Source organism: Perna viridis, chromosome 2 (assembly GCF_037379345.1).
Source record: "Perna viridis isolate PV_CMFRI_1.1 ecotype Kerala chromosome 2, ASM3737934v1, whole genome shotgun sequence".
NCBI classification, from domain to species: domain Eukaryota; kingdom Metazoa; phylum Mollusca; class Bivalvia; order Mytilida; family Mytilidae; genus Perna; species Perna viridis.
Window position 1 is genome coordinate 21478338 of NC_142446.1, and position 16118 is coordinate 21494455.

The window sequence follows — 16118 nt, forward strand, 5'->3', positions numbered from 1 at the left end:
TAGTTAGTTTAAAGATAAAGGTGGTCTATGGGAATTGTTAATACAAGGTTATAAATTTTCTCGATTTCTCTTGTCTTATGATACAGTATAATTGGTTGTATTCTACAAATAATTTTCTTTTCATCTTGGACTATCATGCCAATTTGATGTCACTGGTGGTTTTGATTATTCATACATCTATTGATATTAGCTTGAAATAACAAACTGATTTTGCTGTCCTTTCTCCTACATGATAAGAGATTGGAGTGTTGTTCTTCCATACTCCGACCTTTAAGTTTCAAGCACCTTCCTTCATTGTATGTTTCCCCATACTTAGAAGTATGTTCAGTAACATACCTTTTAAACTTTTTATACAACTTACTTGTCTTACTCTTTTCTGTAAAATGGAACTAATCAAATTGAAAAAATATATATATATGGCCACCCTCATGAGAAAAACTAATACTTGTATTCCTGAAATCTTTTGCAAAGGCAATTTTAATATTAAACTTTTTCCTCGGTTTTTAGCATAGAAACTTTATGTAAAGTGGACACATGTATAACAGTAACATAGGCTCAGTGTGACTTTTTATCCTCCTATTTTGAATTTGTAAATCCAATTGAAAAATTTCTCATTTTAGGATCCAAACAAAGCTTTAAATTTAATCTTTGAATACTTATTTCCTTATATTTGTTTCTGCACAATTCATCGTTAGTCCAGCTGTATTACTCCTCTAGTTAATCTGGAAGTAAGTCTAAGTCATGGGAATAAAATGGCAATATCATTTACTAATTCAAAAATCTGATGAACCACTCAACAAGAGGAACATTTCTTTTTATTCCCTCCCTTGCACATCATATTTCTGTTTGCTAGAATGGATTTGTTGCTCTTTTAAGGGTTTGTGAATTTTCTTGCAAATTTCTCAGCAACCCCTTATGGGAACATTCTGTAAGCTCTCCATCCAAGACACGCATCAACTTCTGTTTGCTAGAGTTTTGTTTTGAAGGTTAGAAAACTAGGGTCATGTTTAGTTGCAGAAACTGTCATCCTCATATCTTGATACTCAGTATTAAACATGAAATATTACAGACATTTATGTAGATAGTTCAGTTGGACACATTTCTTCCAGAACTATTTTTTTTCTTTAAAAAATGTAATGTAGGATATCAAATTGCAACAGTTAAGGTTGCAGGAAAATTTGAATGTGAGCATATATGATATAAGGGAAGTCTAATATGACATAAAACGTGCACTGTGTTGAGGTGACATATTTGAAGGGTTAATTATAAATGGGTGTACTACTTTCAAGCTGTACTTTCCTGTATGGATATGATGTTGTATTGTGTAGCCTCCTTGATATCAAGATTAGTACACATGTAATGACTCAAGTTGATACATGCATGTGTCACACATAAATCTTGAAAAAAACACTAAAAATAGATTAAGAGGTTATATAAAGTTGACTAACTACTTATCTATATGATTTGTGAAAGGAAACCATTAGAAGCTCATCATATATCATTGACTTTAAGTGGATTGCCACATTTTTAATTAATTTATCACTTAAAAGGTGGCAAAGCAGCTTATTTACAGTGCCTGAACCAATCTGTGCCACAAAAATTGCAATCGGTCTCAGTCACCAATCAGTTTCTGATCAGTCATCGATCCATCAAACCGATCCATTTAACCGGTGATCACACAGAATAGAATTAAACATCAATTTTTACTTTCATTTCACATTTCTTTTATTTTAAACACATCATTCGTCATTTTACATAACAATACTTGGTCATCAGTTATCGATCCATCAGGGATCAATTAGTCAGCAGTCAACGATCCGTCAAATCGTTTTGCCAATCAGTTTAAGGACTGTGTGTTTCTCTGATTTTGATTTTGTACTGCATTATACCCCCAACTTAAAAATGTGGAAGGTATGCTGTCTGTCTTTCCCTAGCTTTCATCTGCATCATCTCAGAAACTGCTGAATTGAATTCAATTAAACTTTCACACATTCATTAACACATGATGCCATAGTGCACTTCCTATTTTACATTTCCATCTGAATGATTTTTTGGTATTTATGTGCAAAATAGGAGTCCTGCGTTATCAATGAGTGAGATTTGCTCACAGCATTTCTTTTTTTTATGTGTACAATATCTTAAGATCATATAAATAATGCAGTATCAAACCTCTCCCCGTTTCTTGCAAACAAAGTTTGGAGTTGTATAGATTTCAGTATGTCCGTCTGTCTGTCTATTTCAGAAGTAACTAAGTTCCCAACTCCTTCAATATTTCTTACTTGACTCTTGTGACATTTAATGCAGTATAATATGAAGATATTCATATTGTCTTTTTCTTTTCAACAAGAGTTGTACTAGATATGATCATGGCATAGGTGGTATTAGTCCTTTTTAAGGACTGTTCTAGTTACTTTGAGTATGAAGCACTTGATGACCTTTTCTTGTCTAAATTATGCAGTTCCCTTTTTAAAGGATATAGGAAAACACTTCAGCTTTGCTCTCCAATTACAATATTCAGTCACTTACTATTTTATACTTGTGTTTGAATGAAACACTTGTTACATAGGCCAAAATAATGTTAATATTTTATTAACTTGTAATGTAGGCCAGAAAGTCATACTTAAGAAAGTTATTTATCACAAGTATCTGTAGATAGAATATGTGAAATTATGAAAGCTTTATTTTCTTTTCATGTTTTATACATTTAAGTCCACAGAGGCTGTTGTCATGTGTTGTGGTCTTGGTCTGTAACCACTTGGTTTTTGTGCAAGGATAGTTTGTGAATAAAGAGCCATAAAAAGGACCAATACAAGCATTTTACCGGTTTCGAGTCAAGTTTAAGTAAAGGTCTATGGAACTGAAATCGTATTACGAGGATTCATACAACAAAAGGAAGGCTTCCACTGATTTTTGGAGTAATAAACCTAACAATTAATGAATTGAACATTTTATATACTTAACTACTGGTACATAAATGAAATTGTACAAATAGGTTTTTACCACAATGGTCAGGCTGTGATTGATTTTAGGGGTTATGACCTATAGTGTGAAAGAAAAAAAGGCCAAAAAGAAACATTTTTCTGTTGTCTTGGTAAGAACATAATGAAACATGTATAGATATGAATTTGTGAAACAAGAGGAAGGTTTTGATTGATTTAAGGGGTTATGGCCCTTACTGTTTAGGAATTAGGGATCAAAAATATGCATCTTGTGTCTGTCCTTACTTCTTTCTGTAATGCAGAGAGGGACCCTGCCCTTATCCAATACTTCTACACCACTGAATTGGATTTTATAAAACTTCACAGAATAATTGTTACATGTTCCAATTTTGCACCTCCTATTTTATAATTTAATCCAAATCAATTTGGTGGTTTCACATAGCAAAACCTGGATTTTGTCATTTGTTTATATGGGAACATTAGGGACCTATCTCTTATCCATTACTCTTCTCATATCACTGAATGGAATTGAATGAAACTTTCACAGAATCGTTATTACATGTTTTCGTTGTGCACCTTCTATTTTAGATTTGGATCCAAATCAAAATGGAGGTTAAAAGGTGAATGTTATCAAATGCAGAAGTGGGGGAATCAAGTTAGTGAGCTTATGCCATTCCTTTGTGTCTGTCATCAGTAACCTTTTGCATATTGCTCAAATAAATAGAAACCCCATGACCAATTTTAATTAAAGTTGGCAGACATGATGTTCTCAAGAGCCTTTACAAAAGATTACTGGTACTTTTGGTTCTGCTTGATTAAACAAGATAACTGTCAGAGGCCATTTAATCTTCTGATTGGCAAATTTTCAAAGATCAACTTCTCTGAAACCACAGGTGCCAATGTTTTGAAACTTGATAGGGTTAATGACCTCAATGGACTCTACCAACTATCCATTTTTTTGTGGCTCAGATGGCTCAGTAGGTGGCTGTGGCCACTCAAAGTTGCCATTTAAACCCATGGGGAAACACATTTTGGCCCATTTCTTTGCTTTTACCAACCCAGTGGTGACCAAACTTTACAGAAATAATAATGGGGACAACTTTAACATCAGATAAAATTTTTTTTTTCAGCATGATAATGGCAGTGTAGAGACACAGAAACATGTTGAAAAACTTATGCCAGAAAAAATCAAGAAAAGGCGAAAGATTCAAACAGAAGATGGAGTATGTTTTTTTTTGAAATACATAAATAGTGGAAGATCTTTGTCAAAAATCCTGATATAAAAAACAAACAACATTTGCCTATTTCTATATCAGCTATAATTGGATAAGTTTTAAATACATACATATATACAAAAAAGCACTACTTACCTTTTCAGTATGAGAATGTATTTTAAAAATTTAAATGAGATCATTGAACAAATGATCCAGACACTTTGAAAAGGAGTAGTGCCAGCTGGTTCCTCAGAAAAAGGGGGTGCTAGAACATTGTTTGCCATCTTTAGTCAATTTTACACATAAAAATGACAATTATCCTAAAAAGGGGGTGCCTGCCAATATTACAGTTTTATTTACATACATGTTGATGTTGATAATGCAAAAAGCTGGATGAACTTGGTATTAAGTACACAGTATACCCCTGTAAATGTATAGTAAGAAAACATTTAAACCATTTTCATATTTATTGTAATTTTTCAATACTGCTTATATATATTTTGGGAATACTATGTACCCAATTATTTTGATATAGTTTTAAATGTCACTATGAATTTTGCTATTTACATTTGGGTCTTGCTTTATTTTATTCTCATGTCATCTTACTGAAAACCTTAATCTGCTCAACAATCCATTTTTTTTTTGCCTTTTTTTTTTCAGTCTGATGCTGGTTGGGAAGAATACCATGACTATATTTTCCCTGATGAGGAAGCTGCTCAGCCTAATCTTAAACTGTTAGCCATGGCTAAAAAATGGAAACAAAAGGTGGATAATGAAGAAGAAAGTTAGCACAAGGGAAATAATTCTGCTTTGGATTATGAATAAAAAAAACATAAGTCAGTCACAGCACCATTAGATGGAACTGTAGATCTCAATATAATTGACAAGTGGCTGACTCATTATATCAATGTCTTATAAAAAAACACATACTCCTGTGTGGAAGCCATCATTATAATACATATGACACAACTCATCAAGAATCATTTTATAAAAGGCAGCAGTGTCATAATAAGTTTTTTTTCTAATTTGTGTAGCTGAATTTGAGTGGACAGGAATGACAATCGGTTTTCATTGTCTATTATGGAATAAAAATGATGAATGTAAGCAGTATGTGTAATTCATTGTTAGTCAAGGAGAAAATGAGATAACTGATGGATACAGGTCAAATAAAAATACAATCATGTATGCCTTGTGCAGTGCTATTTATTTCAGTGTAGTACCCTCATTCATTGGGTCAACCATGGCTAGAAAATTATAAATTAATGTTAATAGACTCCTTTTCTTGATCATATTTAGGTGTAGGTCAGCTGAGACTAGGTGCAATATAGTAAATTGTATTATCTTAATGAAGTGTTTGGAGATTTTTGTTCTTGCTTCATTTCTTATTAGTGTGCTCATGTCATCTACTTGTCTAGTTGTCTGGGTCAGTATGGTGGTAGCATATTCTAATAAACTTAGTTTGAAACTTTTTCTTATCAGAATCCTCTTATCTGACATCTTGTTAGCTACTTCTTGTCAACTACTTTGTAAGACTGTCAAGTTTAGGGGTTGAATACCATCAGATTTAGTCTTCAGTTCGCTTCATTATAAGATTGTAGCTTAGTTTTGTCAACCAAGTTAATGTACTACACAGCCAATATGGTGAATGCTAATGCTAGATTGAGACAAATGTCATATTCCAACATCAGGAGAAATACACAGGCAAATTTTCTTCACGTGATATTCACGTTAATTTCACATGAATTTCATGTGATTTTTACGTGAATTTCACGTGAAGCTCACTTCATGTGAACATCACGTGAAGAAAATTTGCCTGTGCATGAAATTATTTTTCAACAGATTGTTCATGAAAATCATTGCCTTTCTTTTTTAATCAGATTTTGGATGTCTTTTGCAGTTTTCGAGTAAAAGGGTCCAAAAAACTTATTTTTGTTTCTGGTCCAGTTAAAAATTTTTTTATTAGATTTCTCATGAAAATTCCTGCCTATGTTCTTAGCTCACCTGGACCAAAGGTCATCATCCATAAACTTTTCACATTTTGCTCAACTACATAAAAACCCCTTGACCAATTTTAAGCAAGGTTGATAGAAATGATGTATGCAAAAGCCTCTACAAAGTTTTGCTTGATTAAACAAGATGGCTATCAAAGGCCATTTAAGCTTCTGATTGGCCAACTTTCAAAGATCAACTCCTCTGAAACTACAGATGCTAATGTTTAGAAACTTAATATGGTTTAATACCTCAATGTTCTCTACAAAAGATCCACTTTTTTTGTGGATCAGGTGGTTCAGCAGGTGGCTGTGGCCACTCAGATTTGTTATTGAAACCATCTGGGAAAACACATTTTGGCATATATCTTTGCATTTACTAAGCCAATGGTGACCATACATGGCAAAAATAATTAAATGGACAACTTACATATGTTATAAAATTTTGGTTACGATTGATTATACTTAATGGCCACAAAAGGCTTTGGCCAAAATTTATAGATTAACTTCATGACAAAATATTGTTTTTCTCAAAAGTGTTTCAAACTGTCTTCAACATTTTAAATTCAATGAAAGGGTGATGCACAATAGAAATTCTCTCCAAAATATCACTGAAACAAGCTTTTTCTGTTTGTACGGACAAAAACTTCTGTTTGAGAGTGCCATATCACTTAAGGAAGACTGGGGTTGATTTTTGGGGTTGTGACTTGAATCAAGTTAGAATAAGGGGCCCCAAAGGGGCTAGAAACAAGTATTTTTTTTCTGATTTCTGGATAATAACTTCAGTAAAGGGAAATGGTTCACTTTGAAATTATTCCACAAGATGCAATACCCAAAGGAACATTTTGGCCAAAAATTACTACTTCGATTCTGGTCAAATTATTATCTTGTGTCAGATATCTAATCCTATATAAAATTAAAAGCTGTATTAAGTTTGAATTGTGTGTCCAAATTTACCCCAACTGCTCAGGGTTTAACCTCTGTGGTTGTATCAAGAAAAGCAGAGGATGCTTACCCTACCGGTTCGCCTGGTCCATGCTCCCAGTTTTTAGTGGAGTCAGAGTTGCTCATTTGCTTTTGTTACTTTGTATGTATGATTTTAGTTACTTCATGTTCTTTGTTGTGTATGTCTGTTTTCTATGTCTGGTCTTTGTCCCTGGATTACATTCTTTTGATTACTGTTGCAGCCTTTGTTCCCTTCATTACTCTCTTACAACTTAAATTCAATTTCAATTTTATTGCAATATTGTGTCCAAACCAGTTTTTGTTCCCATACTTATGTCTAAGTGTGTCAAAAACTAGCAGTGTACCCACACTTAGTCACAAGTGAGCCGAGTTTAACCTATTATGATTGTATCCATGCTGCACGCTGCAAAGTATTTTTTTTTAATTCTAAAAATGACTTCAATTTATTAAACAAGGATATTTCCAGTGCATGGTTTTTTTGTTTTTTTTTAAGAAAAGCCTTCACTTTTAATAAACAATCGTTTATAATAGAATCAAAGCATTCATTGTGTCTATATAACTCCTTACTCATAGTTCATAAGCACTTTGGTCCAGGATTTATTTTTTAATTTTAATATTTTTGTCCCCCCCAAAATCGAAAAATTAACTTTTTTAACAAATATGGGCCAGTTCTGACGAAAATTTGCAATTTTGACCCCCCCCCCGTCGAAATTGAATTCGAAGGGAGGGTCAAAATTGCGAAAAAATGGCGAAATTTTCGTCAGAACTGGCTAAAATGGTTGGGGGGGGGTATTGAGATTTTAAAAAAATCCTGGACCCAAGTGCTTGTGACATGATTGTTCGTGTTTCAACGCCTGAGTCTCGTTTCTTTTCACACCCGATTTTGTTAATTTACTATCATTTCCGGAGAAAGTACATGGTTACGTCAGTAAACACACTGAAATCAATGAAAATGTAACGAACCTATTATATGAGAATACGAGCATTCAGTTCTAAAACGATGAACCATTAACAGCATGGCTTTCTCCAAAGGTATAAGTGCACTGAATTCTCAATTATTCGTGAGGAGTGAATGTAAACCAAGGATTTTTATTATAACCCACGTATGTAAACGAAGCGATTTTTTTCTCATTTTTGCTCAAAACATCATTTTTAGGCTGTAGAATTCTCACACTTCCAATAGATGCTCTCAAGTTTGCAAAATAACGGATTTCACGGTTTTATCAGTCGACTTAAGTACCTGAAGAAGGACTTATCTATAAGCTTATCTATAAGAAACATTAAGGCCTGTATTCCACTGGCTAGGTTGTAAGTTTGAATGCATTTTGAATAACCCTATGTCCACCGTATTTAATCTTTTCTGCTTTAAAACCTTATGTTCTGGAAGCCTTGATGGATTTCAAGAAACGCAGCGCATTTTTATACTAAATTAGTTTTTAAAAAAATGAAGCAGTAGGCATCTGGGTTATACACATAACTTACTCTAATCCATGTTGTGTACACAACAATGAACTTAGACACCCCTCCCCCCCCCCAGTTTGAAAAGCTGGAGGTATGGTCGTCTGTCCCCAGTTGTAATCCGCAACCACTCTCATACCGCTGTATGGAATTTGATGAAACATTCACGCATTCTTTGTCACATGATGCCATTGTGACTGAATGACTTATGGGTTTACTTGTATGGTTTGTAGGGAGGTGAGCGGAGGGTATCAAACGCCCCTCGATTGGATATTAATATCATATTATTTTTGCACAAGTTTCACTACACCTCAAATTACTTAACAATTATCGAATCATGTTAAAGAGGAGAATCGTTATACGTTAAACAAATATCATTGCGTGTATCAAGTCAGAACCAATCTGGTTGTTTCCAACTTTCCAGTTTTTATATAGACTCGGGTGTGTCCTTCTTTGGACTAGATGTTGCATATCAGATTAGGAATATAGTTAGTTTCCTTTATGTGGCTTTATACAAGTATCATTCATTCTAGTATTGTTTTGTTTTATTTAATCAACTATTATCTTTTAACAGCTATTATCGTTAAAGTTTTGAATATTTTTTTCAATTTTGATACTGAAAGAATTAAACAACTGATTCGCTATCAAAACGTTATTTTGTTAACGACGTTACAGTACAATAGCAAGTTATACAAAATAACTTGGTTTGCTGATAGAGAACTAACAAATCAGAAAGCTTGTTACAAATCAAATTAAAGTATTTCTAATTGCATCGAGATACACTTATCAAGATTCAAGTGAACTGTGTCTGACCGAAGAGATGTTCCGTTCCAGTGATTATTTAATAAACCAAAATGTTCGAGCATAAACTTAGGTGGGGGGAGGTTATGTTCTGACCAGAACCGTCATTCATATACACGCGTATATATATATGCACTATGACGACTTCAAATAAATTAATTTATTGATGCTTTTAAAAAGATGAATCGTGCGCACACGGAATGCCTGTTTGATATAACTAATAAATTTTGTTATTATTCGAAGAGCTGTAAAACACAAGATCCTGTAGCCACAATGTATGTTTTTTTTTCTGATACATAAGAACTCATTTAAAAATGCAAAGGAAAAAAAACATGATTTTTATAACTCGATAAAAGTCATCTTTAATCTTCGCTTCAGGTGACGGAATTTAAATATTGTTGAAATCTAGTGACTAAGTCTGACATACCCTCTGATACATCTATAATATCTTATCAGATGTTCATTGAACTTTAAAGGAATGTCTAATGCACAATCCCTCTGGACACCTCTGGAATGTTCAGTCTAAACTCATCTGATATTCTCCTCGGAAATAAATATGGAAAATAGGCTTCCAAGTTACAAAAACGAGGAAACCTTGTTAATCATACATGTTAATCTATATATATTGAATGAGACCTAGCCTTGACTTGATTAATGGCTTCGTTGATGGAGTTACTCATATTTGTCAATATTGTTTATTAAACTTATAGTAGATGGGAAACCACTTGAGACCGATCCATTATTTTAAAGGGGTGATGTCTGTATATGTTGTATATTCACATCTAAAAAGAGTCGATCAAGTTAAAGGATTACGAACAAATAATTTAATTGGATATTTAGAATCTGTCTTTAGCCTTTAACGATAAAATACCGAGGGGGGAATGAGTACTGAAGCCCTTCCCATGCACACTGTCGACCTTCGACCTCTTTTCATAGACTGGTCTACTCATGTCCGAGGTGAACCAATGGGATAAATCAGAGTCGAAATACCAATTTGTTCTTCTAATGTTACAATTTTCCGTCTTAAAGCTTAGTCTGGAGTCATAAAATGAAATAATAAAATATAAATGTAGTGTTAACGCTTGCTGAAATAGGATGGAACTAAGTTACATTATATTGAACACTATTGCATGGACGTTTTTACATTTAACTAATTGTGAACCTTTAAAAAGGTATCAAGCACCGTGTCCGAATGAGTGTGATCTAAAAAAATGTCCTCAGTTACAATATTGTAATGGAGAAATAGTCAAAGACAGATGTAGGTGTTGTCCAGATTGTTCAACAAATGTACAGATCAACAATACTTATACCAGTAAAGGTCAGTTGTTTCAATCACATAATAAACTACAGGCAAAACAACTTTTTTAAATTATACAATTTTTCTGTTTGTTAGTATGACTCTACATCGAACCACCGGAGAGGTTTTAGTCGTATAGTTTTCATAGCATTTTTCTAGTTTCTTATTGCCTGTATTAATTTGAAAAAAAAAGACTTGTCTATACACAACTGGATTCAGGCGATGTTGTCTTCACTCCTGCGAAGTGTACTTGTACCTAGGTACCCCCGAAATGCCGACATAATAGTTTGTCTGGGCTGCACTGAAATAATTTACATACCAAATATGTCAATGATCATATAAAAACTTGGGACAGAGTATACAGATTTTTCATTAAGTATTCTGTTTACATTTATTACGAAATGTTGACTTAAAAAGGTGTAAAACCACCCTAGGTTTCTAAACTATAATTTTATCATATTTATTCAGCAGAACGGCTGTCATTGTTGAAACGTACATTGGTGTATAATTTATATACTGACTTTTATGGTTACTTAGCGTTATCTGACTCAAGTATTCAGTTATGTAATCTAATATAAGAAAAATGAGATTGTACTGAAACTTCGTCTGCGGTTAAAATCAATGTCACTAAACATGTACATAATTAATATTTCATACACTTTAACATAATTTTTATGATTTAAACATGTCGGGAGAAAATGTTCATAATCTTTACTCATGCAGTAAACTTACTTACTACCAGCACCAAAGTTGTTTAAAAACGGACCTTGAAGTAACGTATAAACATGTTGCAGCAAACACGAATTCAAAATATTTAACTGAAATTAAAAGATAAAATCGTGGTCACTAAAGTCTAGTGCGTTAACAAAAATCCCGACAGTTTTAATAATTGGTTTGGAATTCAAAAATACCAATCATATAATTTGCATATTTCGATATGCTATACATGTGTTAGTAACCTCCCATCGGCGGCATTAGAATCAAACGTATAGGAAGATCCAAATCCAAAAATTAATGAAGTACTAAAAACCCAAACTATCGAAATGGGAAGCTAAATCCATCGTCGAGGGGTCCTACTATAATAGGGGTGCAATACGACGAATTTCTTGAAGCATCTAGTCCTATCAATGAATAAAACAATTAAGGAGTATGATTCTATGAAAATTGAAGAAATTGAACGAACATTTTCCCACACCTACGACACGCTAAGTTATTGTGGCACATAATCAAACGCAATTACCGTTTCTATTTGAAGAATGTAATGCCGTTATTATTCAAATTGGATAGAAAATTGTTATTCTTCCATTATTCGAGATATCGATGAATTCTTTTGTGACATTTCTGCAAATAATTTGCCAAAGTATTATCCTGACACTAATTCTGTAGGTGGACCTGTGTCGCAGAAATTTTATACACCGTGTATCGAACTTAGAAAAAAGGCAGTGATTTGCTCATGAAAATAAATGTGGTTGCTTATAATTGCACTACCCGACTCCAAGGGCGCTGATTACTGATTTGACTTGCCACTTTTATTGAAATCGTCATACTTATTCATTTCCGATTCTCCCCTGCATATTTATTATTAAAACTGTATGTTCACTCGTGTCAATTCCAAATAGCATGCATTATTTCTTTTTTTTTTCTGTTCTTTTCAGACGGTGCTTGTAAGCAAGTTAACTGTCCAAGGTTTAAAGTTTGCATGGAGAACATGCAAGGTTTACCACTTTGCACATGTCCGAATCCATTTGTTTGTCGAGGCCGACGACGACAAGTATGTGGGCAAGACGGTATCACTTACGAATCCCGTTGTCATATGAGGGTTATTTCATGTCACAAAGCGAAGCGTATCAAAATGGCTCATAAAGGGGCCTGTGGAATGGTAGGAACACAACAAGAAGGCAAAGGGGTCAAATACGTAGAAACTGAGTTCGATATTAGTGCCAGAAGAAGAAGGACTAAAAAACAATTACGCCGAAAGAATAGAAAAGCTAAACAAAGGCGGCGACAGAAACAAAGAAACAAAAATAAAAAACTAAAGCGCTCAAAGCGGAGACGAAAGTTCAGAGGTAAAAAGAATAAAAAAACAAATGGAGCAAAAAGAAATCCCAAAAGGAAGATTGTTATGCTGACCAATGAATAGACACACAATATTATATTTGTTCAAAGCCAAGGATCTCATTTTATTTTATTTTTTAATAGATTACAGTCCTGCCAACGTTTCCAAAAAGCCTTCATCTATAGGCTCATGTCCGTTTGTTTGTGTATAATGCATCATGCATAAGTCACACATTTCGTCGTTTAACTTTGATTACAATCCATGGTTTTCATTTTCCCAATCTTTAATACAATGCATCAGCATCTTGGTCATCAAGTTGGCAGTCCTGTTAACTTTTATAGAAACCGGCCAGTTCGTTTTGCTATGTTCAGTTGGACTTGCACACATCAGCATACAGCAGTATTACTTGGGGTAGTAACATACCGGTGCTCATTTGCCACCCTTTACTTAGAAGGAATACAGTTGCTTTAAATGACAATGTAATGTATACATTCCCGGAAGAAAGAGCTGTGATAATTAACAATACTCAAAATCTTACAAATATGTTGTCTCTATAACACGTATATAGGATATCACGAAATTAAATCGATTTCTAGTTTTACAAGCCATGTCTGAATGGTGAATAGTAATAAGTCTTTCAGTATTTTAAAATCGAAATGAATAAATCGGGAAACGTTGTTACGTGTGGTTATTGTCTACCTACAGGTTAGTGTTGTTAATTGTCATGAAAAGTCTAGCATTAAAGTTTTTCTTACTTGTTCCATGCAATCCATTACCAAATTTTGTGCAGTCGTTATATTTGTTGCTGGTTTATTTTACGGTCATACACTCCTCCCAATGATGTTGTGGAGGGTATTGTGTTTTGATTTTATAAATGTAACCGTCAGTCCTCAATCGGAACTACTCGGCCATTTCCGATACACTAAAAATTAACCTGGGATGCAGAAAGGAGAATTTCTTCTTCAAAAATTTTCCGGAATTGTAGTCATGCGCGAATGAAAGTAGTTCTATCCAGTAGGTGGCGCTAAATATTTTAGTTGCATATCATTAGAAATAAAGAACAACAACTCTTCCAAGAATTTTGGCGCGAACCGGGGGGCTAAGAAAAAAAGATAATAGTAAGAAATTCAACCAGTTTAACTATAATTTTAGAATCCGATCGGTTAAATTCCGGACATCCGGACAGATCCATCCGCCTAGTGCTTTCAAGGTTTTTCTTTTGTGTAACTAGAAAGGCTGAGGTGTTTCCGATTGCGTCAGTCCTCTTTTTGTCATCACAATTCCGCTCTATCTAATGAATAGAATGTTCTATGTGTAGTCGTGGAAATATGTTTGTAACAGGAATATTTTTGATCCCTCTTTTGTGGGAGAGAGTAATCAAGGGAACCAAGGTTATAGCGGTAATCAAAACGAATGTAATCCAGGGACAAGGACCAGACATGGAAAACGGACAAGCACAACAAAGAATATAAAACTAAAATCATACATACAAAGTAACAAAAGCAAATGAGCAACTCGGATTCCACTAATAACTGGGAGCATGGACAAGGTGCAGCGGTAGGGTAAGCTTCCTCTGCTTTTCTAGAAACACCCGCCGTTAGACAAATCAGTTTTCATGGCACAGATGGATACACCGTAACGATCCACGAGTTCATGATGACGACCATAAAACTTATGTAGTGATGACTTCAATCTTGTAGCAACATAACCCAGTTACAAGAAGGAAGTAATCCTTGATGATCTGACCAGAATGAAAATGGAAAAAAAATGAAATTTCATTTTAGTCAAATGAAATAAACAAAGTTGAAGAAATCACTTATTTCTGACATTTTTTGTCCTTCATTCCTAAAAGATAAGGACATAACCCTCTATATCCATCAAAACCTTCCTTTTTGAAATGTGAAATTTTTCAACGAAATATACCAAAAACCAGAACATTGTTTTTTTTGTTAGTAAAAGCAAGCATTTAGGCCAAAATGTGTTTCCCTATAGGGTTTCAATGGCAACTTGAGTGACAGCAGCCATCCACTCAGCCACACAAAAAGTGGATCGTTTGTAGAGGCATTGAGGTCATTAAAACTTTCAACATGTGGTTTCAGAGGAGTTGATCTTTGAAAATTGGCCGATCAGAAGCTTAAATTGACTCTGGTGGCCATCTTTTTACTTGATCAAGCGGAACCAAATATGGCTCTTGCATACATCATTTCTGCCAAGTTTGGTTAAAACAAGTCCAATGGTTTTCATGAAGTTGAGCAAAATTTGAAAAGTTTATGGACCTTTGGTCCAGGTGAGCTAAATAGCCTAGATAAAAATAAACAGCACCATGTCATGACATTTGGCAGTTTTTTTGGTGAAAGACCAAAACTGGGTTATTGCCCCCATCTTTGTATGAATTCAGATCTTTAACTCAAATATGTTAAATCCAAAATATAAAATAATCATCAGACAGCTTACAATAAAAGAAATAAACTATTCAACAATAGTTCATGAAAATTGTTTGAAGAATTTTCAGGTTATTGCCCAAATAAAAGAAATCCCCCTTTTTAGCTCACCTTGCCTAAAGGCCATGGACGCTATTGTCATCACTTTGCGTCCGTTGTCATTAGCTTTTTTTCAAACATCTTATCTGAAATTCCTTGACCAATTGGAATGAAACTTGGCATGGTCGTTCCTTAGAGTATCCTGTACAAACTGATCATTTAAAATTTTTGATACTTTGAAAAACATGGCCGTTGTTACTGAAAATAGAGCATAGGGATCAAAATACATTTTTTTTTACAAGTAATTCAAAAACCGTTGAATTTTAAACAAGTAAAATTCTGACTGTAGGTAATATTGTTCACCATCAGATGATGGACCCATGCGGAAACTTTCAAAATGATATATCGCCAGATATATGAGTTGTGGCCCTTGAAACAGATTTTTTTTGGGTAGATTTTCACGTTTCTAACTTTGAAATTCTCTGAAACCATGTGACAAAATTTAATGAAAGTTAGCATAATTGTTTCTCCACGAACTAATTTTTTAAAGTTTTTCATCCATTGAAAAACATAGCCGTCATTACTAAAAATATTGCTGCTCGGACGTTAAACCCCAACAAACAACAAACAAACTAAAAATAGAACATAGGGGTCAAAATGCCTTTTTTGCAAATTTTTCCTCAACTATGGAAGAATAATAAAGATGAAGCTTTTCACAAGATAAACATAATATTCTAAGTTGACCGGCAATATTGAAATTTGTTTAGGTGGCCATTTTCAAAATGGCTTCCATTTTTGCGGAAATACTCACCAGTTGCTCGGATTCCAATAATTTTATATTTATCTAGGAAACATGGTATTCTAAGTTGAATGGTAATGATGAAAATTTGTTCTTGACGGCCATTTTCCCTCAAAATTT

At 33.9% G+C, this 16118-nt stretch overlaps 2 protein-coding genes across 2 annotated transcripts in view; both read left to right on the forward strand.

Annotated features, from left to right (window-relative positions):
• Positions 1-5257, forward strand: part of LOC148624045 (crooked neck-like protein 1) — a 29971-nt gene extending 24714 nt beyond the window's left edge. The window contains exons 15-16 of the mRNA XM_088566477.1: positions 4070-4162; positions 4814-5257. Coding sequence (XP_088422603.1) covers positions 4070-4162; positions 4814-4942 — 222 coding nt within the window. The 3' untranslated portion in view covers positions 4943-5257. The remainder of the gene's footprint in view (positions 1-4069; positions 4163-4813) is intronic.
• A 5041-nt stretch (positions 5258-10298) lies between these two features.
• LOC148624046 (follistatin-related protein 3-like) lies at positions 10299-13396 on the forward strand. Its single transcript, XM_088566479.1, has 2 exons — positions 10299-10684; positions 12319-13396. Exons 1-2 carry the CDS (start codon positions 10462-10464, stop codon positions 12801-12803), a joined length of 708 nt encoding a protein of 235 aa, XP_088422605.1. The 5' UTR covers positions 10299-10461; the 3' UTR covers positions 12804-13396.
• Positions 13397-16118: the final 2722 nt, after the last annotated feature.